The sequence below is a fragment of the Gorilla gorilla genome, chromosome 8, assembly GCF_029281585.2.
Source record: "Gorilla gorilla gorilla isolate KB3781 chromosome 8, NHGRI_mGorGor1-v2.1_pri, whole genome shotgun sequence".
Taxonomy (NCBI): domain Eukaryota; kingdom Metazoa; phylum Chordata; class Mammalia; order Primates; family Hominidae; genus Gorilla; species Gorilla gorilla.
In genome coordinates, this window is record NC_073232.2 from 24,564,181 (window position 1) to 24,590,369 (window position 26,189).

The 26,189-nt window shown below is 37.9% G+C and overlaps 1 protein-coding gene and 1 long non-coding RNA gene across 3 annotated transcripts in view; one reads left to right on the plus strand and one right to left on the minus strand.

The window, feature by feature from the left end:
• Positions 1-26,189, minus strand: part of ITGA8 (integrin subunit alpha 8) — a 212,046-nt gene that overhangs the window by 69,731 nt on the left and 116,126 nt on the right. For both annotated transcript variants that reach the window (XM_004049094.5, XM_063709912.1), the window contains exons 21-23: positions 20,075-20,167; positions 15,084-15,163; positions 9,451-9,531 (exon numbers count right to left, since the gene is read on the minus strand). In XM_004049094.5, the coding sequence (XP_004049142.4) occupies positions 9,451-9,531; positions 15,084-15,163; positions 20,075-20,167 (254 nt within the window). The remainder of the gene's footprint in view (positions 1-9,450; positions 9,532-15,083; positions 15,164-20,074; positions 20,168-26,189) is intronic.
• On the plus strand, positions 16,492-25,084 carry LOC129525116 (uncharacterized). Its single transcript, XR_008669191.2, has 3 exons — positions 16,492-16,596; positions 23,374-23,433; positions 24,517-25,084. It is a non-coding gene; the product is annotated as an uncharacterized lncRNA (long non-coding RNA).

A 26,189-nucleotide genomic window follows, 5' to 3' on the forward strand; every position in this document is an offset into this window, starting at 1 on the left:
GGAAACTTTTATTCATTTATTTATTTATTTATTTGCATAGAGAACAAACATAGCACAGAAGCTGAACACATTTTCTCTGAAAACTTTTGTTTTTATGGTCATCAATCCACAGGACTGGCCATAAATTCCCTAGGATCATAGAATCATATGTATTTGAATCTTGACAAGTACTATGGAGATGATACCGTCAAAACCCTTCATTTTATACATGAAAGGAAGACTGTTGTACACAGGAGTAGAGGGTTAGTTGCAGGTGAGATCTAGAACTCAGATCCTAAGTACCATCTACTCTATTTCTAATACAAAATGCACCATGGGGGCTCCTAAGCTGCAGTGGTATTTAGTGAAGATGACTTAAACTTCCTGGCACAGTTCTGTAACAAAAAATCAAATAGAAGTGTATGAAGAAATATATAATCTATCAAAACATCATGTCAAAATCATTTAAAAAGCATGGCTCACAGAATTCCGTTATTTACCCACTGAAGACTACTTCAAATCCAGGGAAACCATGGTAAACAATGGCTCCCTAAAGATCTCAACTAAATCAGTGAAACAGTGTTCATGGTTTTCAAAGTAAATTTTTTAGAAAGAAGGAAGAAATCAAGCAAGCAACACAGAATACACTGAACTAATTTGCCTAGGATAAACAGCCAGTGTGGTCATCTTACGACCCTCACTGCATAGCCTTCCATCCTAAGATGGAAGATAGAACGTTATCCCAGTAAGACCCTCAGATAAGAAGACGACTGGGGTACTGTTAATGGTAACAATAAACATGAGAAGTGAATTTTGGGAGAAGCAAGGAATTAGTTTTTTTAAAATTAAACTTATTTTGAGATAATTGTAGATTTATATGTAGTTGTAAGAAATAATTTGGAGAGATTCCATGTACCATTTAGCGGTTTCCCCAATGGTAACAGCTTGCAAAACCAAAATGTGATATTGTATATAATATCAAAACCAGAATATTGTCATTGACATAGTCAAGAACACTTCTATCACCACGAAGATCCCCTTTTACAGGAACATCCACTTCCCTCTGTCCCTATCTCCTCCATATCTCTTGGCAACCACTAATCTGTTCCTCATTTATATAATTCTGTTATTTCAAGAATGTTACATAATTGGAATCATACAGGATGCAATCTTTTGGGATTGGCTTTTTTGACTCTGCATACTTCCCTGAAGGTCCATCTGTCAATTGTTCATTCCTGTTTATTGTTGAGTGATATTCTATGGGATGGATGTACCATGATTTGTTTAACTATCAACCCATCAAAGGACCTTTGGCTTGTTTGCAACTTTTGGCCATTATTAACAAAGCTGCTATAAAGATTTATGTAGGGATTCTTGTGTGAACTTTAGTTTTCATTTCTCTGGAATAAAGGAATTAGGTTTTCAGTAAGTTGAAGTATATACGCAATCAGGAAATTCAAATCTGAGGATTTGGTAGTATGCTGTGAATCCTGTTTCAAATCCTTGTTTTCAAACTCTATCATTCCCAAATAGCAAAGACTACCATGTATTGTATGGAACAGTCTCAACTGTACCTGCTGTGGATGGTATCCTATGCAAACCTCAGCTGTTCATGTTTGTGGTCTCTCTTAGTACATACCCATTCAATCCTGATTATTTTACAAAATCTGCAATCTTACTACTCTTCATGGACTCAGTGTATGTGGTGCTGTCTCTTGTGGCCAAGTTTACTTCTCACAGACATGTGCTAAACTGATCCTTTGTACCACAAAATGCATACAAATCTGCTTAAAGATGATGTTATCTAGCTTTGAAAGAAATGGAACAATTCTCAGTATTTTTTCCCACTCAAATAAGTGAATCCATTTTTGTTTATTTTTTAATTATAAAAAACAGTAGATAAAAAAACTGCTTAAAATAATGCATGATAAATTACATCAGAATAAACACCATGGACCAAAAAGAAAGTTCCGGGAGATGGAACATGGAAGATTTTCAAACAGTAGCTGTTTGTTCTTTGATGTATTAAACATTGAAACCAATGTTTTGCTGCATATTTGCAGGAAAGAGTTTTACTATGTAAATGGCTAAAAAGGATTTTAGCACAGTCTTAGAGAATAAACTGTGGTCAATTGTTGGACATTAATCTAGCTATTAAAGTAACTGCTTTCATATGAGAAACCCAATTTTAATCTGTTTTGATTATTGGCAAAAGTGAATAGAAATTTCCTTCTTTTTTTTACTGTAAGTAATGACAGTAATATTGAAAATATTAATCTCATAAAATGGATATTGAGAATAAAGACAGTTATATTCAGCCATTAGCTGTCTTGGATTTAGTTATGTCCTAACAAATAGAAACATTTCCCAGTTTTAAATTTATTTTGGAATTAAGAAACAGTTTCAATTTATTTTTGGCTAGAAAAACTAAGATACACTAAGCTTAAAGAAGGAGACAAAAGTTCATATACATTAATTGTAAACTTTGAAAAGATATAAAAATAAGATAGTAAAAAATAATGCTTGTGTTTTTTTCTCTGATTTTTAAAAATAGCAATTTTCTCATTGAGAGAGATAGGAGAATGAAATTAGAAGTCAACAAAAATAAAACATCTAGATTAGCTCCAAATATCTGTAAATCAAACAAGTCACTTCCCATGAGTCAACTCATGACTAAGGAAGAAATCACAAAGAAAACTAGAAAATATTTTGAGCTGAGTTATAACAAAAAACCCAACTTATAAACATTTTGGTATGCTGCTAAATTTATAGCACTAAATGCTTATATACAAAAAAAGATCTTCAGTCAAGCATAAAATTTCTGCATAGAAGAAGTAGAAATGGGAGAGAAAGTCAAATCCAAAGAAAGCACGAGAAAGGATAACAAGAAAAGCTGAAACCAATAAAATAGAAAAGAAAGAAAAAATAAAGAAAACAAAGAAAAATTAATAAAACAAAAAGCAGATTATTTGAAAAGATCACTAAACTCTAGCCAGACTGATCAGAAAATGTAAAAAAAAAAAAAAAAAAAAGAGAAAAGGAGAAGATATAAACTGCCGATATCAAGAATGATGGAGAAGGCATCACTAGAAATCCTACAACTATTAAAAGGACAATGAGAGAATATTGTGAACAACTTTATGCCAATACGTGTAACAACTTAGATGAAATAGATGAATTCCTTTAATGAGAAACTACCAAAGCCCATTCAAATAGAAATAGGTATTATAAATAGCCTTACATCTAAGAATGAAGTTGACTTGTTCAAAACCTTCCTACAAAAAAATCCCCACAAAACCCTCCAGATCATTTTACGGAGCTAGCATTCACCTGATACCCAAATTAGAAAAAGATATCGCGAGAAAGGAAAACTACAGATCAGTACTTCTTACGAACATAGTTGTAAAAGTCACCAACAAAATTTTAGCAAGTCGAATCCCAGAGTATCTAAAAAGGATAATCATCAACACTAAATGTGTTTATTCTCCAGAATGCAAGATTGGTTTAAAATATTCAAAACCAAAAATTAATCAGTTCACCACTTTAATGAATAAAAAAGAAAAACAATTTAACTATCTTCATATATACAGAATAAGCATTTGAAAAAAACTAAACGTACATTCATGTTAAAAATTCTTAAGAAAAGTAGAAATAAGAGAGAACATCCTCAACTTGATGAAGGGTGTCCACAAAATCCCTGCAGCTGGCATCCAACTTGATAGTAAAAGGCTGAATGGTTTTCTTGTAAAATTGAACAAGGCAAGGATGTCTCTTTTTACCGCTTCTATTGATCATGCACTGGTGGTTCTAGTCTATGCAATAAGGGAATAAAAAAAATGAAAGGCATAAGTATGTAACAAATAATTTAACCTTGTCCAAGAAGAGGTCTGGCCTTTGCCCTCAGCTTCTGGGGGATAATGAGTAAGCTCTTGGAATTTTATGCCTGATAGGAATATCTTTGTTTGCCTGGGGCCTTGAATCGCAATGGATATCCTAACACTATGATTTAGAGTAGGGGTTGTTAATACCAGAAAGACCAGCAATGTGATATAGAGTGGAAGCTTTGGTCACATCATATCAATCAACTTGGAGACTGAGATCAATTACATGGGCAGATGATCAATCATGCCTATGTCATAGAACCCCAGTAAAAACTCTGACCACTGAGGCTTGGGTGAGCTTCCCTGGTAGGTGATACTCCAAGCCTATTATCACATGTCAATAGCAGAAAAGTAACATCCCTTAACTCCACAGGGGAGAACGATGGAAACCCTGTGTTTGGTCCTTTTCCAGATTCCACAGTGTGTATTTCTTCCCTTGGCTGATTTTAATGTCTCTTCTCCCTGTAATAATCTCTGTAAGTGTAATAGCTTTCAATGAGTTCTGTGTAGTTCTACTGAAGTTTTGACCCTGAGGGTGGTTTTGGGAATCACCTGAATCTGCAGTTGGCATGAAAAAGGCAGGTAATCTCGTGTGGGGACTGTCCCCTCTAACTTTATAATTGGATAAACTTTTACATATGCAGATGGGAAAATAAGAAAAAAGTCTTTATTCGCAGACAACATAGTTTTATAGAAGATACTAGGAAATGTGCAAACAAAAAACTACTAGAATTTACAAATGAATTTGTCAAACTCTCAGGATACACTCCTACATTTCAAGCCTTATTATTATATAGATTAGAAAGATGTGCATACGTACATACATACATCAATAGAAGAGAATAGCAAATCCAGAAATAGACTCTCACATATAATAATGGATTTTCAACAAAGGTGCCAAAGTAATTCAGTGGGGGGAAAAATGGTTTTTTCAACAAATGGCACTAGGTATTCATGTGTAAAAGTGGGCCAGGTATGGTGGCTCATGCCTGTAATCCTAGCACTTTGGGAGGGTGAGGCAGGAAGATTGCTTGAGGCCAGGAGTTCAAGACCAGCTCGGGCAACATAGTGGGACCTCATCTCCACAAAACGTTTAAACATTAACTCAGCATGGTGGCGCATGCCAGTAGTCCCAGCTACTTGGGAGGCTGTGGTGGGAGGATCACTTGATCTCAGGAGTTGGAGGCTGCAGTGAGCTTTGATTGCGCCACTGCACTCCAGCCTGGGATATAGAGTGAGACCCTGTCTCAAAAAAAAGAAGAAAAGAAAAAAAAGAAGCTTGGCCCTCACCTCACACCAGATACAATTAGCTTATAATTATAGATCCAAGTGTAAAAGCTGAAATTATACAACTCCTAGAAGAAAACACAGGTGAAAATCTTTGTGACTTTGGAACAGTATTATTTCAAATTAGGACACAAAGAACACAAAACATTAAAAAATCAACTGGATTTCATCAAACTTTTGCTTCTTGAACATCATTATTAAGGAAATATAAAACCAAATTATAGACTGGGAGAAAATAATCGCGGGACACATATTTGGTAAATGGCTTTGTATACAGAATATATAAAGAACTTCTACAACTTGATAATAAGGAGACAGAAAACCCAGTAATAAATAGGTAGAAGATTTGAAGGGACACTTCACCAAAAATGAGATATTGATTGCAAATAAGCACTGAAAAGATGCCCAATGTAACTGGTCATTAAGCAAATGAAAACTAAAAACTCAGTGGTACACTATAGGCTTACTAGAATGACTAAATACAAACCAACATAAAGCACATGCTGGCAAAAATGGTGCATGACTGCAACTCTCATGCATGGCTGGTGGGAGTGAAGAATGGAAACAGTATAGCCTTTCTGGAAAACAGTTGCACAGTTTCTTATAAACATACACATATCATACAACTCGATAATTCCATTTGTGAAAACAAATGTTCCAACAAAGACCTGCACATGAATACTTATAGCAGCTTTATTCTTCATAGCTCAAACTGGAGACAACTCAAATGTTCACCAATGAGTGAATGGATGAACAATTCACTGGACATCCATCCATACAATGGAATACTTCTCAGCAGTAAAAAGAAACCATCATAGCAAAGACTTGGAACCAACTGAAATGCCCATTCAGATAGACTGGATAAAGAAAATGTGGCACATATACACTGTGGAATACTATGCAGCTATAAAAAAGGATGAGTTCATGTCTTTTGCAGGGACATGGATGAAACTGGAAACCATCATTCTCAGCAAACTAACACAGGAACAGAAAACCAAACACCACATGTTCTCACTCATAAGTGGGAGTTGAACAATGAGAGCACATGGACAACAGGGAGGGGAACATCACACAGCGGGGCCTACTGGGGGATGGGGGGGTAGGGAAGGGATAGCATTAGGAGAAATACCTAATGTAGATGACGGGTTGATGAGTGCAGCAAACCATCATGGCACTTGTATACCTATGTAACAAACCTGCACATTCTGCACATGTACCCCAGAACTTAAAGTATAATAATAAAAAAAGTATATATATAAAAAGAAACTGTCTACTGATACATTCAAGAACACAGATGTTTCTCAAGTGCACTAGGTTAGGTGGAAGAAGCCAGCACCATTCCCAATGACTTGCATAACATCATAGATCATTCCGGAAAAAGGCAAAACTATAGTGACAGAAAATAGGCCAAGTTTGCCAGGGTCTCGGGGTGGGGAAGGGTTGGCTATAAAGTAGTCCAAAAGAACTATGTGGAGTGATGGTACTGTTCTATATTGTATGTTCTTTTGATGTCATAACTTCTTCAACTGGACACCTAAAAAGCATGAATTTTACTTTATGTAATTTACATTCCAATAAATCTGACTTTTCAAAAACCCCACAAACTCCATAAACTGTTGAAAGATATTGGCAATCTTTGTAACCGATAAAGGATTAGTGCCTAAACTCTAGAACAGAAAAGAATTTCTATACACTAATGAGAAAAAGTCAACTCTTTTAGTAGCACTATGCGTAAAAAAGGCTGGGTGTGGTGGCTCATGCCTGTAATCCCAGCACTTTGGGAGACCAAGGCAGGTGGATCACCTGAGGTCCAGAGTTCGAGACCAGCCTGGCCAACATGGTGAAACCCCTTCTCTACTAAAAATACAAAAATTAGCTGGGCATGGTGGCAGGTGCCTGTAATCTCAGCCACTTGGGAGGCTGAGGTAGGAGAATCACTTGAACCCTGGAGGGAGAGGTTGCAGTGAGCTGAGATCGTGCCACTGCACTCCAGCCTGGGTGATGCAGTGAGACTGTCAAAAAAAAAAAAAAAAAAAAAGAAAAGAAAAGAAATATGTGCAAAAAATTGAAAAAGAATTTCTCTGCACAGGAAGAATAAAGAGTCAACAAAGATTAAAAAGCTGCTGAATCTCATTTAGGAATCAGGGGACTGCAAGTTAAACCTTCAGTAAGGTACCATTTCTTGTCCACCAGACTGTCTCAAAAACCAGATCATGTTGAGAGTTAGCTGATAGTGTGGAACAACGGAAACTTCACCCACTTCTCACAGGCGTGTAATTTGGCATAAGTATTTTGAAAAAGAGTTTGATATTATGTAGTAAAGTTAAATAGAGCATACTCTCTGATCCTGAATTTCCACTTCTAAGTATATCCTCTGCTGACATTCTTCCCCATGTGTACTGGAAGATATGTACAAAAAACAATTGCAAAAAGGAAAATAATAAAAGCCCCGCATTTTCATCCAGAGTAGAATAGATAAATAAATTATGGTATATTTTGGCCGAGCATGGTGGCTCAGGCCTGTAATAATCCTAGCACTTTGGGAGGCTGAGGTAGGCAGATTCACCTGAGGTCAGGAGTTTGAGACCAGCCTGGCCAACATGGTGAAACCCTGTCTCTCCTAAAAATACAAAAATTAGCCGGGTGTGGTGCATGCCTGTAATCCCAGCTACTGAGGAGGCTGAGGCCCAAGAATCACTTGAACGCAGGAGGTGGAGGTTGCAGTGAGCCGAGATCAGCCTGGGTGACAGAGTGAGACCCAGTCTCAAAATAAAGTAAAATAAGATAAACGATGGTATAGTTTTACGGTGTAACACTCAGGCAGTTGACATGAGTGAATTACAGGCACGTGCACTAAAATGAATCTCAAAAACATTGGTTTGAATGGAAAAAAATTAGAAACGTACATAAAATACGATTTTACGTAGATAAGTTTCCTAAAACTATATCCCAGGCAGGATAGCATGATCATTTCTGAGCATGAGCTCTGGAGACAGTTGCCTATATTTACATTCTGGCATTTTCTAGTTTAACCTTCAACTCCTTGTGCCGCAATTCCCTCACCTGTACAAGGAGGATACTAGTTCATTTATAAGATGGGCTAACTTGGAGTAGCACCCAGAAGGGAACAGTGTATGTTAGACAGTGCTATTATTCTCTAATCCGCTAGGGGGCGCCCCAGCGGCACCAGGACAGCAGGGCAGGACCCATGGTAGCACTGGCTCTGCCTGCTGAAATACCAGCTGTCATCATCGAAGCTTGTAAACCACCGTGGAAAAGGAAGGAAACCAGGATTCTGGAACCCCAGTGACAACTTGGTCCAAAATACCAGTTGACATTTTTAGCCAAATCCATGATTGTTCTGAAAAACCGGAATCATCAGAAAAAAATCAATGAAGTCCAATTTCATGCAAGATAAGAACTACACATAACCCATTTCTGATTTCTTTTTCCCCCAGGCATGGATTGTGCAGCTGGTAGTCATTTCCTTGACCCTTTTCCCCCTGTCTCTCAGTTGATTGCTTATTGGCACCTTCCTTAAAGAATAGGACCAAAGAAAAAAGATATAAAATATAGATCCAATCGACCCTTGCATCTGAGAGTTAGTCATTTATTAAACTCCAGATGTGGTGTGGTAAGGCTAAAATGTTATTATGCTAAAATAATTATTGGAGAATTGAGATTTTTTTTCAGGGAATCACATGGTTGTCTATTTTATCTGGCTTCTTATCAACTGGTTTTTATAGTTTGATTACTGCACTGTCAATTTGGGGAATAAAGTGATTTTTTTTTTTTGAGATGGAGTTTCACTCTTGTCACCCAGGCTGGAGTGCAATGGCATGATCTTGGCTCACTGCAACCTCTGCCTCCCGGGTTCAAGTGATTCTCCTGCCTCAGCCTCCTGAGTAGCTGGGATTACAGGTATCCACAACCACGCCTGGCTAATTTTTGTATTTTTAGGAGAGACAGGGTTTCATGATGTTGGCTAGGCTGGTCTCAAACTCCTGACCTCAGGTGATCTGCTCACTTCGGCCTCCCAAAGTGCTGGGAGTACAGGCATGAGCCACCGCGCCTGGCATAAAGTGATTTCTTGTTTTGATATTCTTTGAGTTAATTATTATTTAGGGTTTACTTTGCTTTCCAATGGAAGGCTAATAACGATCAGTAGAAAAGAGTGAAAATTAATATCCAAAATGAACTGTGATCTCTAATGCATCAGGAAAATTCCACATCATTTTCACTAGTATTTTATCTTAACTCTACATACAGAAGGATATTGTACTATGCATTGCTTACTACTTACCCTCTTATTTCCACCTGCGCTACAGCAGTGATGTTGATTTGCAGGCTCACAAAATTGCTGTCTGGATTGTCCTTGTTGGAACTAAAACACAGGGACATGTGATTTAAATCTATCTGCTCAGGTGTATTATTACAATATATGATCATAAAAAACATTCTGCATATCACAGGAGAACACACATTACTAACCTGATCATTCAGGATACAAGTGTATTCATTCTCCAAAATTGTAACCATTTGTACAGAGAAATGCTAAGATCTTTTATGATCAATAGTAATGTAACAACTGTCTATGAAGAGACACTTTATCTGGAAATACAATAGATATCTAGAGAAACTAACACTTTTTTTTTTTTTTTTTTTTGAGACAGAGTCTCCCTCTGTTGCCAGGCTGGAGTACAGTGGCCCAATATCAGCTCACTGCAACCTCTGCCTCCCCAATTCAAGTGATTCTCCTGCCTCAGCCACCCAAGTAGCTTAGACTACAGGCGTGTGCCACCACACTCAGCTAATTTTTGTGTTTTTAGTAGAGACGGGGTTTCACCATGTTGGCCAGGATGGTCTCCATCTCTTGACCTCATGATCCGCCCACCTCAGCCTCCCAAAGTGCTGGGATTACAGGCGTAAGCCACCGCGCCCAGCCAAAACTAACACTTTTTTAAATGGCTAAACCAAAAATGTATTGAACTGAGTTCATTTTGCAGCTTCTACCTTTGACAAATTCCTTAACATCTCTGCGCATATCATGTTCATTGCCCATTAAATAGGAAGTGACAGCCCAGCCAACTCCTGATTTTCCTTGCTAATAAAGAGAAGAACTGGCATGAATAATGCAGAGAAATACATAATCGAAACAGCATTTGTGTTTGGCTCTGGGATGCCTCATACCATGCACTGGCTTGGCAGCAATTTCATCTTCCTAACGGTTTATTTCTTCAGTTAGTATTAAAATAAGCCTATATTCACTGCATACTCACCAGCTAACTAGGACAAGGAGTTGGAGGGTATTTTAAAAGACCAGTTTAAATAACACACTTTTCATTACCCACAATACCCTGAATATAGACCCAAGGAAGTTGGCCAGTTCATAAACAGGCAATTAGGAGATGACATGGATATTTACAAAATGCATTAAGAGTGTCTAGATAGAAGGTATGTGTTTAACAACATTACTTTGAACAGTGGCAAAATTATTTTTTAAGTTTGCTGGGGTTTTTTCTCTCCAGCAAATATAATTAGATATGAAACAACTTTTAAAAATGCATGGGTTTCAAAATGCATGTGCTATAAGGAAAATAAAATGTACTTCACAAAGAGGCTCAACCAGTAACTGAGTTTTGAAGGCAGCTTCCATCTGAATTTTATAATCCTATTATGCTTTTACTGAAGTCGCTAAAAACTTAGGCAGCTTTTAGCAAACCGAGACACAGCCACATCACCACTAACAGGTCATGTTTATATTCAGGTGTCGTTAGGAAGAGAAGGCCTCCTCTTTTTTCATCATCAAATCTCACTCTGATTCGATGGACAAGCTCTAGCACCAAGATGATGGTAATGCGGTAGGTTGTGACTAGCTTTTGAAGCTTTCCAAATGTGAGAGCTGGAAAGGTTATGATAAAATTCTGCTTTCAAAGCAGGAGGAGGCAGAATTGTTCCCATGATGCTTTTGAAAAGTCCTGGCCGATTGTATATAATGATAAGACAACTTAAACTGCAACCACACATAAAAGATATAAACAGGCAAATGTCAGGCTCATTTCCTGGAATGGAGCATCGCCACTAAACCCATGACCGAGCTTAAGGGACTTGTTCACCAGAGGCTGAACCCCAGTTTCCAGGCCATTTTATTAAGATCACATCTGGGGAGGATCAGTCAACTAAACAAATGTGTGCGTGTGTTTTTAAGGCAGTGTTCTGAATTCTAACCATTAAGAAGTAATTAAGTAATTTTACTTATTGTAGACTTTATGGTTCCAAATATATTATGGGTAATTCTTCAGTTTGGAAATTGAAATATATTTGTGCCACAGATTAACCAGACTTTTTTCTATTTCTGGTTTACTACTGCTTGGCAGCCATGGAAATTAGAATTATGAAAAAACAAAGTTTCATTTAAGTTATTGCATAATTCTATTGTATTTTCTTCCCAAGTGGTTTAAATAACACACTTTTCATTACCCACAATACCCTGAGTATGTAAATAGACATTGAACATTGAAATCATCCTTGAAAACAATCTAACACGAGGCTTTTAGAGGCTGTTTTGAAATGCAGCAGGAACAGCAGCAAACTCTGAGTCCAGACCTTCTGGTCGGCTAATCAGAATCATCTTTTGTCACACAGACTTGCCATGACACTTGCTACTGCATACTAGCGGTGTCAGCAATATCTCTTGTAAGAAAGGAACCAGGCTTGAGAAATAACTTGGATGCTTCCTTGACCTCTTTCCTGAAAGGAAAGCTCCCTCACTAATACCGCTGCTACATCCAAACAAGCCATCCATCACCGCCATGGAAGCTGAACTATTTAAACTGTTGGTGCTGGTTCTACACAAGGAATGATGAATTTCCTCTCTACAACTGCACCCTGTGTTATATACTATGGATAGACATGTTTTTCACTTTATTACTCCAATGCTATTTTCTTTTTCCTTACTATTTCCTATTTCCTGCATTCTAACATTCCCTCTATGCTTTCTGTGGTCTTTGGAATGTCAGCAAAGATAACACAGTATTCATCTCAGCATTACTAAGGAAGAAACTCTGAGGACAGTCACCAAGACCTGTTTGTATGTGGCAATTGCAATCTGAGACCTGTCGTACACAGGGAGGAAAATGTTTATGTCGTGTAGAGTGAGGGCATGGAGAGACCGCTTAATGCAAATATTTGGTAACAGGAGATATTTTAAGTTTATTAACATATAAAGCCCATTTCTCTCTTGACTTCTATTTGTGGAAAAGGGATGCATTAAATGCAGGTCATGGCAGTCAATATATGCCTGTAAGAGTTTAGGCTTCAGAACATTTGGTTTAATTTATTTTTGGCTTAAACACATTTAAACCAAATGCAAAACCATCCATTTAGATCCTTATTTACAGCTTTGGAGTCAGCCAGCAAAGCAGGCAGATAAATGCTCACCTCTCAAATACACTAGTAATTGAGTTTTTACAGTGTTTTACTCAAACGCTATATATATATATTTTTTTTTTTTTTGAGATGGGGTCTCACTCTATCACCCTGACTGGAGTGCAGTGGCGCAATCTTGACTCACTGCAACCTCTGCCTCCCAGGTTCAAGCGATACCCCTGCCTCAGCCTCCAGAGAAGCTGGGACTACAGGCGTGCACCACCACACCCAGCTAATTTTTGTACTTTTAGTAGAGAAAAGGTTTCACCATGTTGGCTAGGCTGGTCTCGAACTCCTGACCTCAAGTGATCCACCCACCTCGGACTCCCAAAATGCTGGGATTACAGGCGTGAGCCACCGTGCCCAGCCTCAAACACTGTATTCTTGCTTTTATATCTATAATACATGTTTTGGGAATTTAATGCTGTATGTATATTCCAGTTCTTTCTGCATTTCTGCATTTTTATATTTTTTAAGGGTAATGTTAAAATAGTCACAAGTAGAAATGGAATGTAATCAGTCATGACCCTTTGTTTTAGATGAAGGGGAATGTTAAAAACGTGGCCACTTCTATTTCACAGCAAATTCGGCACTTCATTACTGAATTCATTATTTCAATGATGATCTACAGGATGGACTTGGGGAAGCCATCTAGAACACTATCTTGTGTCTTTTGCTTCTTAGATGAACTACTAATTGCATCCATTCTCTTTTGTAACTTCAACCAAGAGCGAGGAGGAAATATCGATCAATTTGCTTTGTACCAGACTTCTTTTCTATATAAAGGTTGTGTATTTTATGAGAGATGTATCTTTCCACAGGTGACACAAAGCTTCATGTCACTGGAGGATCAATGGCACAGACAATGATGCAGAGGAATAGAAACTTCAGGTTACTGTCTGGAGGGATGGTGGTCCTTTGCCATGACATGTTTTTTTTGTTTTTGTTTTTTTTCTTAAGATACTTAGAAATATCAACAGAAGATTTCCAAAATAAAAATATTTAGGGCTACCTAAACCTTTGATATATTTTTATAGATACAAAGAAATGATTTAACATGCTTTTGGTAAAATGAAGGGATATTACAGAAGAATTTATTCCATCTGTATCCCATCATTAAATTTTATCCAGATTTTAAAAACCTAAAATTCAGCAGAAAATGTCTAAGTTAAATTCAAGAAAGATTTCATTAAGGTCAGAAATGAACAGCTCAAGTAAGTTGAGAAAACCTTCCTCTCTAGAAATCTATACAAAGTTTGGGGTGGGAGAATAATTTGTGACATGGGTTGTGGATTTTTAAAATCTGCTACATTCTTACAGAGTTTATATATTTTTAAGAAATCCTAAGCCTTTTATTGAAGTAGCTATTTAAAAATTAATCCATTGCATGGAGTCATTATTCTAAAAGTTATCACACTCTAATGGTACTTCTTGCAAGATATTAAGATAAACTTAGAAATTAACCATCTTGCACACTAGTATTTGAGGCTCAAATTGTGGATACTGACTTCATATTCATTTAATAGTTAGAGCAAGGGTTCAACATGCCAGGCAAGGTATAAATAAATACAGAAGGCTTTCATGTCCTGTTTACATCAGTGTTTTTCAAACTTTTTAAGCTGCAGACCACAAAAAATACATACATCTCACTAGACATCTTACTACACATATTTATACTTACTGAAAGGAACATTTCATGAGCTGTATTAATATATATTATATTATATTATATGTTACTTTCCATTCAATTTCCTTTTAATGTGGATCTAGAGCCATTAAACTGATTCCATTACCCAGCTAATAGGTTTAAGTTCACAGCTGGGAAGCCCAAGCCCAAATGCCACACTACTACTTTCTTCAGGTCTTCCTGTTCACGAAATATTATTTTCAGCCACAAAGGAGCAAACAGAATAGGTGGTAAGAGGGTAAAGTTACAGTTGAATTCTCAAACAGCATCAGCCTTAGAAAAGAGAGGCAGCTACCTATATGGCTCTGCTTATCATTGCTAGAGAAGGGCTTGCCCTCAAAATGGAGTATCTCACCTGCATCCTGCCAGAGTGTGCATAGGTAAGCCATCAGAGATTCATTCATTCTTGAAAATTGAAGAGACTTCAGGATGGCCATTGCAAAATCTATGCTTTTTTTTTTTCACAGATTTTGTTCTCAGGGACTAGCTGATGCCCAGCTGAGAGCATGGGAATTAGGGCGGGGAAAGACATGTGCTTTGGAATGAGGAAAAGTGGAAGTAAAGCAGGTGGGAGGGTGCCCAGGACAAAATTTTGCTATCTCATAACTTGGTCTGTATAATTCAATCTCTTTTTCAAAACCCCTAAAATGTTGAAATTACTGAAACAATTGAGAAAAACAAAGAAGAAATGGGCTGTGAAAGTCTGGGTTCTAATTTCAGGTGAGCTTTTAAGGCCAAGGGCCTTGACAGATGACATCATTTCACTGTGGATCTCTTTTCTTTTGAGTGCTGTCAACGATATAGGCATGTAAAGGTCTAACCTTCTGATTTGGAGATCGAAGTTAATGCTCATGTTTGTTTTCTCAAGACGTGGAACTGCAAATCGGAGGCCCAGGGAATACTAAAAAATAAAATAAAATCACACAAGAGTAGCTTGTACACAACATAAAAATATTTTGTAAGTCATTCCTGCAAAACCCCACCCTGGATCACTGTAACTCTTTCCTTTGTTCTGCTTCTACCCCAGGTGGCTGAGAGCCGAGAGAAGTCATGCAATGAACTAATGAACTACAGGCCCCAGAAGATTCAGGTCACAGTACAGGTTGGTTCTCTCTCTCCATTTAGACCTATTCTGCCTCTTCTCCTGCCACCTTTTTGTGTGTTAAATTGAAAATAATCCAAATATATGAGAAGACACTGATTGGTTGATTGATTGATTGATTGAGACAGGGTCTCACTCCGTCACCCATGTGCGAGCATGGCTCACTGCAGCCTCAACTTCCCAGGCTCAAGTGATCCTCCTTCCTTAGCCTCCCAAGTAGCAAGGGTCACAGGTGCACACCATCACACCTGGTTAACTTTTTTGTTATTCGTAGAGACAGAGTCTAGTCTGGTCTTGAACTCCTGATTTCACGCAATTCTCCTGCCTTGGCCTCCCAAAGTACTGGGATTATAAGCGTGAACCACCACACCTGGCCAGAAATTGACTTAGAAAACCATGATGCTTCTGTTTGATGGACATTTATGTAGTCATTGAAATTATAGCTGTGAAGTCAACGCAACAATATGGAAAATGCTTCTAATGTAATAACAATCAACAATGAGTGAAGGTTACAATGTTTATGTGCAATGCACGTCAGCTATGGTTTTTGGTTTTAAAAGTCTACAAATCGAAAAATTCCTCTACAGTACAGGAGTGCGGATGCGCTATAGGAAAACGTTTCAGAATAATATGTTCTAGTTGAGGTTACAGTTACATGGATTACTTTTTCCTTTTAAAGTTTTCCAAATTTTTAAAACTGCTTTTATTATTTTCATAACGTGGAAATAGATAAAAACATGGGGAAAATAAATTCAATGATGATATAAATAAGGAAGTAAAAATAATAGTTAACACATCTGTAATATTATGTTACTTACTCTTCCAAGCACTGTACTATGCCTTACACACATGATCTCATGTAATCCCAAAAAGCACTCTGGGGTAGGAGCTGTTGTTGCTGACATTATACAATTGAGCAGCAACCTGAGGATTAGAGAGATGAAGTACCTTGCTCCAGGTGCATTGCAAATAAATCAAAGAGCTAGAATTTAAACCCCTGCAAGCTAACTTTCAAATCTGTTATCACAGCCAGTATAGTATCAGAATCAAACCATTAACCAAAACTCATATTCACATGAATCAGTAATAATATGAACGAATAATAAATCATCTCTTTTGTCATAAATCAGCAGCACCAGTTCACCAGCCCTTGCCGAACATACTTCGAGCTACGTACTGTCCAAATGGCTTTACATTTGTCATATCATTCATTGCTCCAAACAGTCCTACAGGTAGGTGTTTTCTCATTTCAGTGTGACTTGCTCAAAGTATCACAGCTGGTATAGCTAGTATTTAAACCCAGAAGTGTCTTAATTATAAGGCATTACGCCCTAGCAAGGATTTTTTTTTTTTTTTTTTTTGAGACAGAGTCTTGCTCTCTCGCCCAGGTTGGAGTACAGTGGCACGATCTCAGCTCACTGCAACCTCCACCTCCCAGATTCAAGTGATTCTCCTGCCTCAGCCTCCTGAGTAGCTGGGATTACGGGTGTGTGCCACCACACCCAGCAATTTTTTGTATTTTTAGAAGAGACGGGGTTTCATCTTGTTGGCCAGGCTGGTCTCATACTCCTGACCTCATGATCCGCCCGCCTTGACCTCCCCAAGTGCTGGGGTTACAGGTGTGAGCCAAAGGGCCCGGCCGGATGAATTTTTTTTAAAATTCCAAAGGAGCAATTTTCTGTCAGGCTCTTCTCTCCTTTTTAGAAGCCTTTTAGCTTTTTCTTGCCTTTTCTACTTGAAGAACTCCTAACGCATGCCTGAAAGCTTGGGACAGGAGATATCTCCTGCAATACATTCTCTGATTCTACAGGCTGGGCCAGGAAGAATTGTTCTCCTTTTTATTCTCTGTCTCCTTTTTTACCACTCTTCCACCACTCAACTTATGACACTGCTAATTTTGAGTTTCTTATTGAGTGAAGGTTGTATGTTTTTATCTTTATATTGCCGACTCTAGCTTAGAACCTGGCATATAGAAGCAGTGCAATAAAAATTGCCAAAAGAGGCTGGGCTTGAGGGTGGCTCACACCTTTAATTCCAGCACTTTGGGAAGCCGAGGAGGGTGGATCACAAGGTCAGGAGTTCAAGACCAGCCTGGCCAACATGGTGAAACCCCATCTCTACTAAAATACAAAAACTAGCTGAGTGTGGTGGTGAGTGCCTGTAATCCCAGCTACTCGGGAGGCTGAGGCAGGAGAATCGCTTGAACCTGGGAGGTGGAGGTTGCAGTGAGCCGAGATCATGCCATTGCACTCTAGCCAGGGCAATAGAATGAGACTCCATCTCAAAACAAAACAAAAAAAATGCCAAAAGAATGATGATGAGAGTTTGTTCTTGTTTGCTTATTTCCGGTGATAGAAACCTTATTGTATTGCGATAGAGGCTACCTAATGATGGTTTTCACTATAGAACAATCAGCATGGGACAAAGACCCAATGAAGGTGTGACAATTTCATACTGGTAAGAGGTGCATGTGTCCTTAACTAGAACCAAACACCAGATCTCATGGCATTGATTTTAAAGCGCTCTTATTGACCCCACCGTTTAAAAAAATTTTCCCATGAGAAAATTGGCAACTTGTTATGAATCTTATTGGCATGTAAACATCTTATATTACTATAGCTACTCTATGGAAATGACTTTACTATTTAAAAATCAGAAGTAAAACTTCTGAATACTATCTTGAATATTTTTTTAAGTTAAAATACCAAGTCAGTTGAAAGTGATTTTTAAAAGATAATAGATAGAACTAAACATTCCTGGCAATTTATGTTGCTTTTAAAATCTTTAGCACTGCTTTTCCATTTGGAATTTTACCACAACCCACTGAGAGTATTCTTTGTAGAGTACAAAATGAAGAAGAATATAAATCAAAGTGTTTTATAACAAAACAGAATGCAATAAAATTTGATGTGTTTAAGGGCACTAAAGAATGAGATAAGAAAGCTATTAGGTTTCTTCTACTATAGACCTCAGAGATAGACGAATATAAACAATTTACTTCCCTGACTTCTAAAGACTATTTGCCGGCCAAATGAATTGACATACTTTCACATAAACACATTTGCGGTTAAGACCACACTGCCATTTTTCCTCCACTTTGAATGATACTGGTGGCCAGTTTTGTTCCAAGATTATCCTTAGATGACCTCTGGTCTAGCTGTAACACTTCTAATACTGAAAAAGGAACGAGTGGTCCATCCCTACAGATGCTGACACTGTTACTACCACCTCAATTCATTTCTCTTTTGTCTTAGGTAACCCTCTTCATATTAAATTAGGCCATTGAGGCTGGGCTCGGTGGCACACACCTGTAATTCCAGCACTTTCAGAGGCCAAGGCAGGTGGATCACCTGAGGCCAGGAGTTCGAGACCAGCCTGGCCCCCGTCTCTACTAAAAATACAAAATTAGCCGGGCACGTTGGCATGCACCTGTAATCTCAGCTACTCGGGAGGCTGAGGCAGGAGAATCGCTTGAACCCGGGAGGCAGAGGTTGCGGTGAGCTAAGATCGTGCCATTGCACTTCAGCCTGGGCAACAAGCGTGAAACTCCATCTCAAAATAAAATAAAATAGGCGGTTGGATTTTTCTCAAAAAACTAGCAAAACGATTCATTACCTTCCAGATAAAAGGACTATGATAGTGAAAAATGTTCTAATATCTCAGTGTAAACATCCCATTCTCTCTTTCAATGCTTCATTTTGAAGTCTCATCTGTTATTGATTTGTTTTTATCCGAGGGCTTTTCACCATGTTGCAGACGGGATAGAACATGGGCTTTGCTGTAAGGCTTGGTTTGAATCTTGTTCTAACCTTTACCCTCTGTGAGGCTTTGGCCAATTCATCTGACTTCTCTGAGCTTCAGTTTCCTCATCCATAAAATAAAGAAAATACTTGACTCACAGGGTTGTTTTGAAAATTCAATAAAATAACATAAAAAAGCTCCCCTCCCCCCAGTGATGAGTTTATAACCTAGAGGACAATCAATCCGTGGTAACCAATAATAATATGTCATGGGAATGTACTTGCCTTTGAAATATTTATTTATTTTTGCCCCAAGAAGTGAGCTTACTATAGTTTCAGCACATTTTTGAATACCCAAGATCAATGCAACATTATAGCATAAAAGAGCAAAAATATCATTCTAGCATAATATTCTAACTTGAGAAAAGTTTCAAATGCTCAAGCGAAAGTATGAAACATCAGGCTAAAAGGTTTATTAACTGAAAGACTTATCAGCATCTTTAAATTGCAAATATGTACCTGAATCTCCCTTGAAAAGGGAATTCTATGGTCACTGTTGAATGTCATGTCCTTCCTTTAATTGCCATTGCTAAAATCTTTGTCCTGATTTGGTTATTTTTAGAGTCTTTAACTTACATTGCATTTCTTTTTGAATTCAAAGAAAAAGTATTTAAAGAAAATATCTATAGTAAAAACAAAGTCTGTATAAAATTGTTGTAACTAAAAGACAGGCAAGAGTAATGTATAAAGAGAAAGCATAGAAGAGCATGCATCTTTCTGTGTTTTTAGCCTGAGACGATTCACTCTGTGTAGGTTATAATGTGAAATCCCACTACTCTGGCAATTTCCTGCCTAATTTGTTGTTGCTGCTAGGTGCTGAGTTGCTGAGTGGTAACTGGAGAGCTTTCCATTTGTTCCCTGTGAAGTCCAGTTAGAAGGAAATCAGTCAGTATTTCTGGTTCTCTCTTACATTTGTTCCAGACACCATAGGGTTCCCAAGGTCACACACCACCATCCTGGTTACGTTTTCCATCTTGTACTCACAGCTCAGTGGTCGAAATCCCTACAATTGGAAAGAACAGGGGGTTTAGGGGGCAGGATAAATGACATCCTGACACAAAAGCCATGCTGGGGCCTGGGAGCTCCCCTGGATCTCAAACACCCAGGAGGGCAACAGTGCAAAAAAAGTAATTGATGACCCTTAACTCAGAAGAGAAAATGGAGAGAGAAAAGTAAAAGTTAAATTTTAGAAATAAATGTGTTGGGTGGGTAAGCATATTTATTGTGTTTCATTAAGAAAGACAATGCGTAATATAGTATTTATATAAATAGCTTAGACAATATCTTCACTAAGGTTAATGTGAAACTCAGGGCATGAAAATCACAAATTATTAAACATGAGTAAATAAATTTATTCTATTAAGCCTTCCAAAAACAAAATGATCATAATATGTATAGATTAGCATATGATTCAATGACCATTTGCCAGAGAATTGCCTTGAACACAAATTTCTATACACCATGGTCCCATTTTGAGATCATGCAATCGACTTTCTTCTGTTCTTCAGTATTTCAGATGTAAAGAGAATACCTTCATGTTTAGCAGTACTTCCTATTTCCTTTCCTTCCCTTATATCCTATTCCAAGTAGAGTTCATACAAACTGAAGTTAGAAGAGGTTCTTGAAGCTATATACTGGACAAATTCTCAAGGTTGAACAGATGAGAGGGGAAATACAGATTTGTTCTGGAACAGTTGCCCTTGGCTTCCAGCTCCTCTTCATGTCCGCATGCTTTTCCCAGTTGCTCCGAAACCCACCCCTCACTCTCTACCCTATTCTTTTCCCATACCGCAAACCCTATGGTCCCACTCTGCATGCAGCCATAACTACTTACATTTTTCCATTATTTCAGTCTAACTTGTTATGTGCCATCGATATATTATCCATCACCTTTGTTCCAAAAGGTAAGCTTGCAATATGAGGACTTTCATAAAACAGCAAATTTGGGGGGAATTTCTGTCCCTGTGATAGGTTCGGAAGGGGGTTCTCAATATAATGACCATTTATCCATCTGTCAGCTCTATTGAAATTTTATTTTATTTTTTATTTTTTTTGTCCTTTTCTGTTATCTATTGAAATTTTATGTAAGAAAATAATATAAAATTTCAGAAATGATCTTCCATTCCCTTCTATTTTATTAACAAAAGCCCAAACCCAAAACCCAAGCAAAAAACATGAAACATTCCCCAGACATCTAGCTAAAGAATTCTGTAGGTAAACCACACACTTTGAGAATATAAGCTTCAAGAAGGCAGAGGTTTTTGTGTCTGTTCTAGTCCTAATGCCTAGAGCAAACTTGGACACAAAGTAAGTGATGGTTCAGGAACAACAGAGTAGAGGCAGCTGACACTTTCTTGTAAAAGAGAAGGCTACAATGAAACAGATAAGTATGCAACTAAGTATAAAACCCTGCTCCCAGAATCCCCAGATACACAGACATATGGAAATATCTGTCCTAGTTATTGAGAAAGGAATGGATCACTAATATTTGGAGGCACAATTTAATACATCCTCTCTTCAAATATCCTGAAAGACAGTTAGTTACGTCGGATGAGCTAAAAAACATCTTTTCAAAAAGGTGGTAATATTCTTTCTTCTCAAAGTTAGGTTTAGTATGTCTTCAGCTCCTTAAGGATCCATAACTAACCCCTAATCATACAGAGATGCTTTGTGTTGGGATTATTAACTCAGTCATGAAAACAGAAAAAACAAAACCCAGAAAAATCTTTTGTAAGTGCTCATATGTCCCTTGAATTACATTCAAGGATTTAGTTTCTATAGTAAATTTTTTTTTTTTTAAATCTCACCTAAAGGTTAAAAGTTATATGTACAGTTTTTCCCCAGCTTTCTGGAAATAGTTCTTTGACATCACTCAAAGAGTTTTTTCTCCCTTTCACATCCCCTCCACCCTTTTTCTTTTTTTAGGCGTTATTTCCTCTCTTTAATAAGAGGAACAATGACTTTTTATGGACATTTCTAGATTATTTTCCTCTGCAGTTCCAGGGACATTCTTGTTCTAATCCATTTATAGCTCTTAGAGTGTTCTTCATTCACTGAAAATATTAACTGTGTACCCACTATTTACCAGGCCTGACAAATGAGACCCCTTGTCCTCACTGAATTCTTAATTATTTTAACAATGTAACAAGTAATTCTAAGCAATTATAACAGCAGTGGAAACACACAATTGCAGCAGAGCTGGGAAATTTTATGATAGGGTAGATAAATAGTGACAAAGGAGGACCTGCACATAGATCCAAGCAATCAGAGAAGGCATCCTGGAGGAAGTGGCATCTAAGCTGATGGGGGCAGTGCATATCGGTGGTTAAGAACAGGGGCCCAGCAGACATGCTGGCTGATATCTGTAATCCCAGCACTTTGGGAGGCCGAGGCAGGTGGATCGCCTGAGGTCAGCAGTTTGAGAGCAGCCTGGCCAACATGGTGAAACCCCATGCCTACTGAAAATACAAAAATTAGCTGAGCATGGTGGCCGGCGCCTGTAATCCCAGCTACTAGGGAGGCTGAGGCAGGAGAATCGCTTGAACCTGGGAGAGAGAGGTTGCAGTGAGCTGAGATCGTGCCATTGCACTCTGGCCTGAGTGACAGAGTGAGACACCATCTCAAAAAAAACAAAACAAAACCAAAAAACAAAACAAACAGGGGCCTGGACCTAACAGTTGATGTTTGAACTTGCTTCTGCTACATAATAGCTATATAACCTTGGGCATGTTGCTTAATTTATTCTTATCTATAAAACAGGGATAGTGACAGCAGCTTCTCTATAACGCTGTTATAAGAATGAAATACATTCTTTTTTAAAATTATTATTATACTTTAAGTTCTAGGGTACATGTGCACAACGTGCAGGTTTGTTACATATGTATACATGCGCCATGTTGGTGTGCTGCACCCATTAACTCGTTATTTACATTAGGTATATCTCCTAATGCTATTTAAAAAAAAAGAATGAAATACATTCAAGAACTCAGATAATTACCCAGTTCATAGCAGTTGTTCAGTAAATGTTAGCCACCTCAATTATTATTGTCTCAATGATTATTAAGCCTCAATTTTTATTAAGTCTCAATTATTATTTGAAGGATGAGTAGAAAGAATTGAAAATAAGTAGGATAGATAAAGAGGATGAGGGAGCAGAGTTAGTGTGTTGGGAGGAGAAAAGGCTGGAACAAGCTCTCCGTGTCATTACAGGAATGGAAAAGGAACTCAAGCCGGCTGGAAGCGTCAGCATTTAGCGATGAGGCTGAAGAGGTGAGTGGGGGTGATATGATCAAGGGTCTCATGCATTATCTGAAGGATTTGGATCTTATCCTCAAGGCAATTGGGAGCTAGTGAGGATTTGAAGACAGTGCCATGCTCAGATTTGTAATTTAGAAAGATGGATTTTTTTCTGGGTTAGAGGTAAGGAGTTGGCAAGACAAACTAGGAAGACTGTTGCAATAATCTGGGCAAAAGATCATGGCAGCCTGGATGAAGGTGGTGACAGTGGCTGTTGGATGGACTCAGTCCACAATCTCTCTAGTTCATATCCTTCTCTCCATCCAACTGCTACTGTCGTCACCCTCATCCAGGCTGGCATCACTTTAGGTATTAGAAGCCAGGGGATGCTGATGTCATTCTTGTACATAGAAAGTGAAAGGGAAGCTGGATGTGGTGGCTCACACCTGTAATCTCAGCACTTTGGGAGGCCAAGGCTGGGGGATCACTTGAGGTCAGGAGTTCAAGACCCGTCTAGCCAATATGGTGAAACTGATCTCTACTAAAAATACTAAAATTAGTCAGGCATGGTGGTGGGCGCCTGTAATCCCAGCTACCCGGGAGGCTGAGGCAGGAGAATCACTTGAACCCAGGAGGCAGAGGTTGTAGTGAGCCAAGATCATGCCTCTGCACTCCAGCCTGGGCAACAGAGCAAGACTCCATAAAAAAAAAGAAAGAAAAAGAAAACGGAAGGGAAGAGGGGTGTGAGTGGGAAGACCAAAAGTCTGGATACAGACATGCTGAAGGCGAGGTGGCTGTGAGAGATTGAACAAGAGATGATAACAGGTCCCTAGAATCGTTCACAGAGACAGAAAGTAGAATGGTGCTTACCAGGGTCTGGGGAGAGGGAGCAATGGGGAATTATTTTTGAGGGTTGCAGAGGTTCAGTTTGGAATGATGTAAAAGGTCCGGAGATGGACAATGCTGATGGTTGCACTACCATGTAAATATAATGCCACTGAACTGCACACTTGAAAATGGCTAAAATGATAAATTATATCTTACATGTGTCTTACTACAATCATAATGATGATGATGATGATGATAAATATAAAACATATACACCTTTTTTCACAGAAAAATTAAGGAGACAAATCACCAAAAGGAAATATAAAGGCTGGCTCAACTAAGGTTTCCTAGAGCAAGAGATGATGAGCATTTACATTTTCTAAAAAGACGAATGTTTTCAACAAAAGAATAGCCAACCTTACAATCAGATAATGCCTAATATTTTTCCCCTTGAGGAAAACATGGTTAAAAAATCTTGAACTGAGTTGAAATCAAAAGGTACACAAACCTCATACTGTTTCCAAACAAGGAAGAAATTAGAATGTGGCTTAGTCACATAAAATTCAAAGACTGAGCGAAGCCTCTGCCAAAGGGAAATTGACGCAGAAAAAAGTAGTGAAGGAATCATTTGAGATGACAGATAATGTCCCTTGTAATGTTTACAGCCAAAGATAGAATCCTAAGTGCTCTCCCGTGTTTTCTATGCAACAGAGCCAACAGCAAACTGGATGTTCTGCTAAAAGAACATTTTAGAATAGGTCCTTTGTTTAGTGAAGTCAGGGGTGGAGTGACAAGAAGGGAATTGAAATAAAAATACGAGTGGAGCTCTGGAATATTAAAAACAAAACATACTCAAGCTTTGTTTTTGTGTTTGTTTATGCGTTATCTGCAGGTAAGTATTTGTAGACGACATTTTTCTTTCTGTTTTTGCTTGTAGAGATTTTATTATGAAATGACATCTTCAAATCAAAGTGGTTATTAAACACCATTTTTATAAGTTGTGTGTAATTACTTCCTTTATTCTTATTTATTTATTTTTTATCTTAAAGTGACTTTAATAGAGAAATGAAGAGGATTAAAAAAAATCACATAATTGGCCGGGCAAGGATGGCTCGTGCCTATAATATCAGCGCTTTGGAAGGCCAAGGTGGGTGGATCGCCTGACCCCAGGTGTTCAAGACCAGCCTGGGCCATATAGCAAAACCCCCTCTCTACAGAAAATACAAAAATTAGCCAGGCATGGTGGTGCACACCTGTAGTCCTAGCTACTCAGGAGGCTGAGATGAGGGTTTTGCTTGAGCCCAGGAATTGGAGGTTGTAGTGAGCTATGATCACGCTGCTGCACTCCATCCTGGGAAACAGACAAAGACCCTGTCTCAAAAAAAAAAAAAAAAAAATACAAGAAAGAAGAAAATGGGATGATTATAAACCACTCACTGGAGAAATTAGGGTTTATATTGATTTTCATGTTTGAAATTACAGGGAAATGAAAGCTGAGTGGAGAGTTGCAAATACTCTTGAAAAGAAATGGAATTATTTTTCCCCTCTATCCAACTTCACTGTCAACATGGAAGAGTTAAGAATAATTTAGGACTATTTTTTAAAAAACTACTTTATTAAGATGTGACTGACATACACAAAACAGCAGTACATATTTAATATATAACATTTGATGACTTTGGAGTTTTTTTTTTCCTATACATTTCTTCAACAGAAACTCAAGGATTTTAAATGACTGTTAAAGATGCTCTATCATTACCCATCTAGATTTTTTAATTTTTTGTTTTTTACTAAGAAGATCATTCAACTAAAACAAACAAACAAAAATCATGAGACTAGAAGTGTGAATAGAGAATTTTATATTCCCTAAGTTTTTTAATGCCTTTAAAATACCAACATCACAACAACAGTTTGTTAACATCTGTTTAGAAGAATTACTTTTCATTACATTATTCAATCAT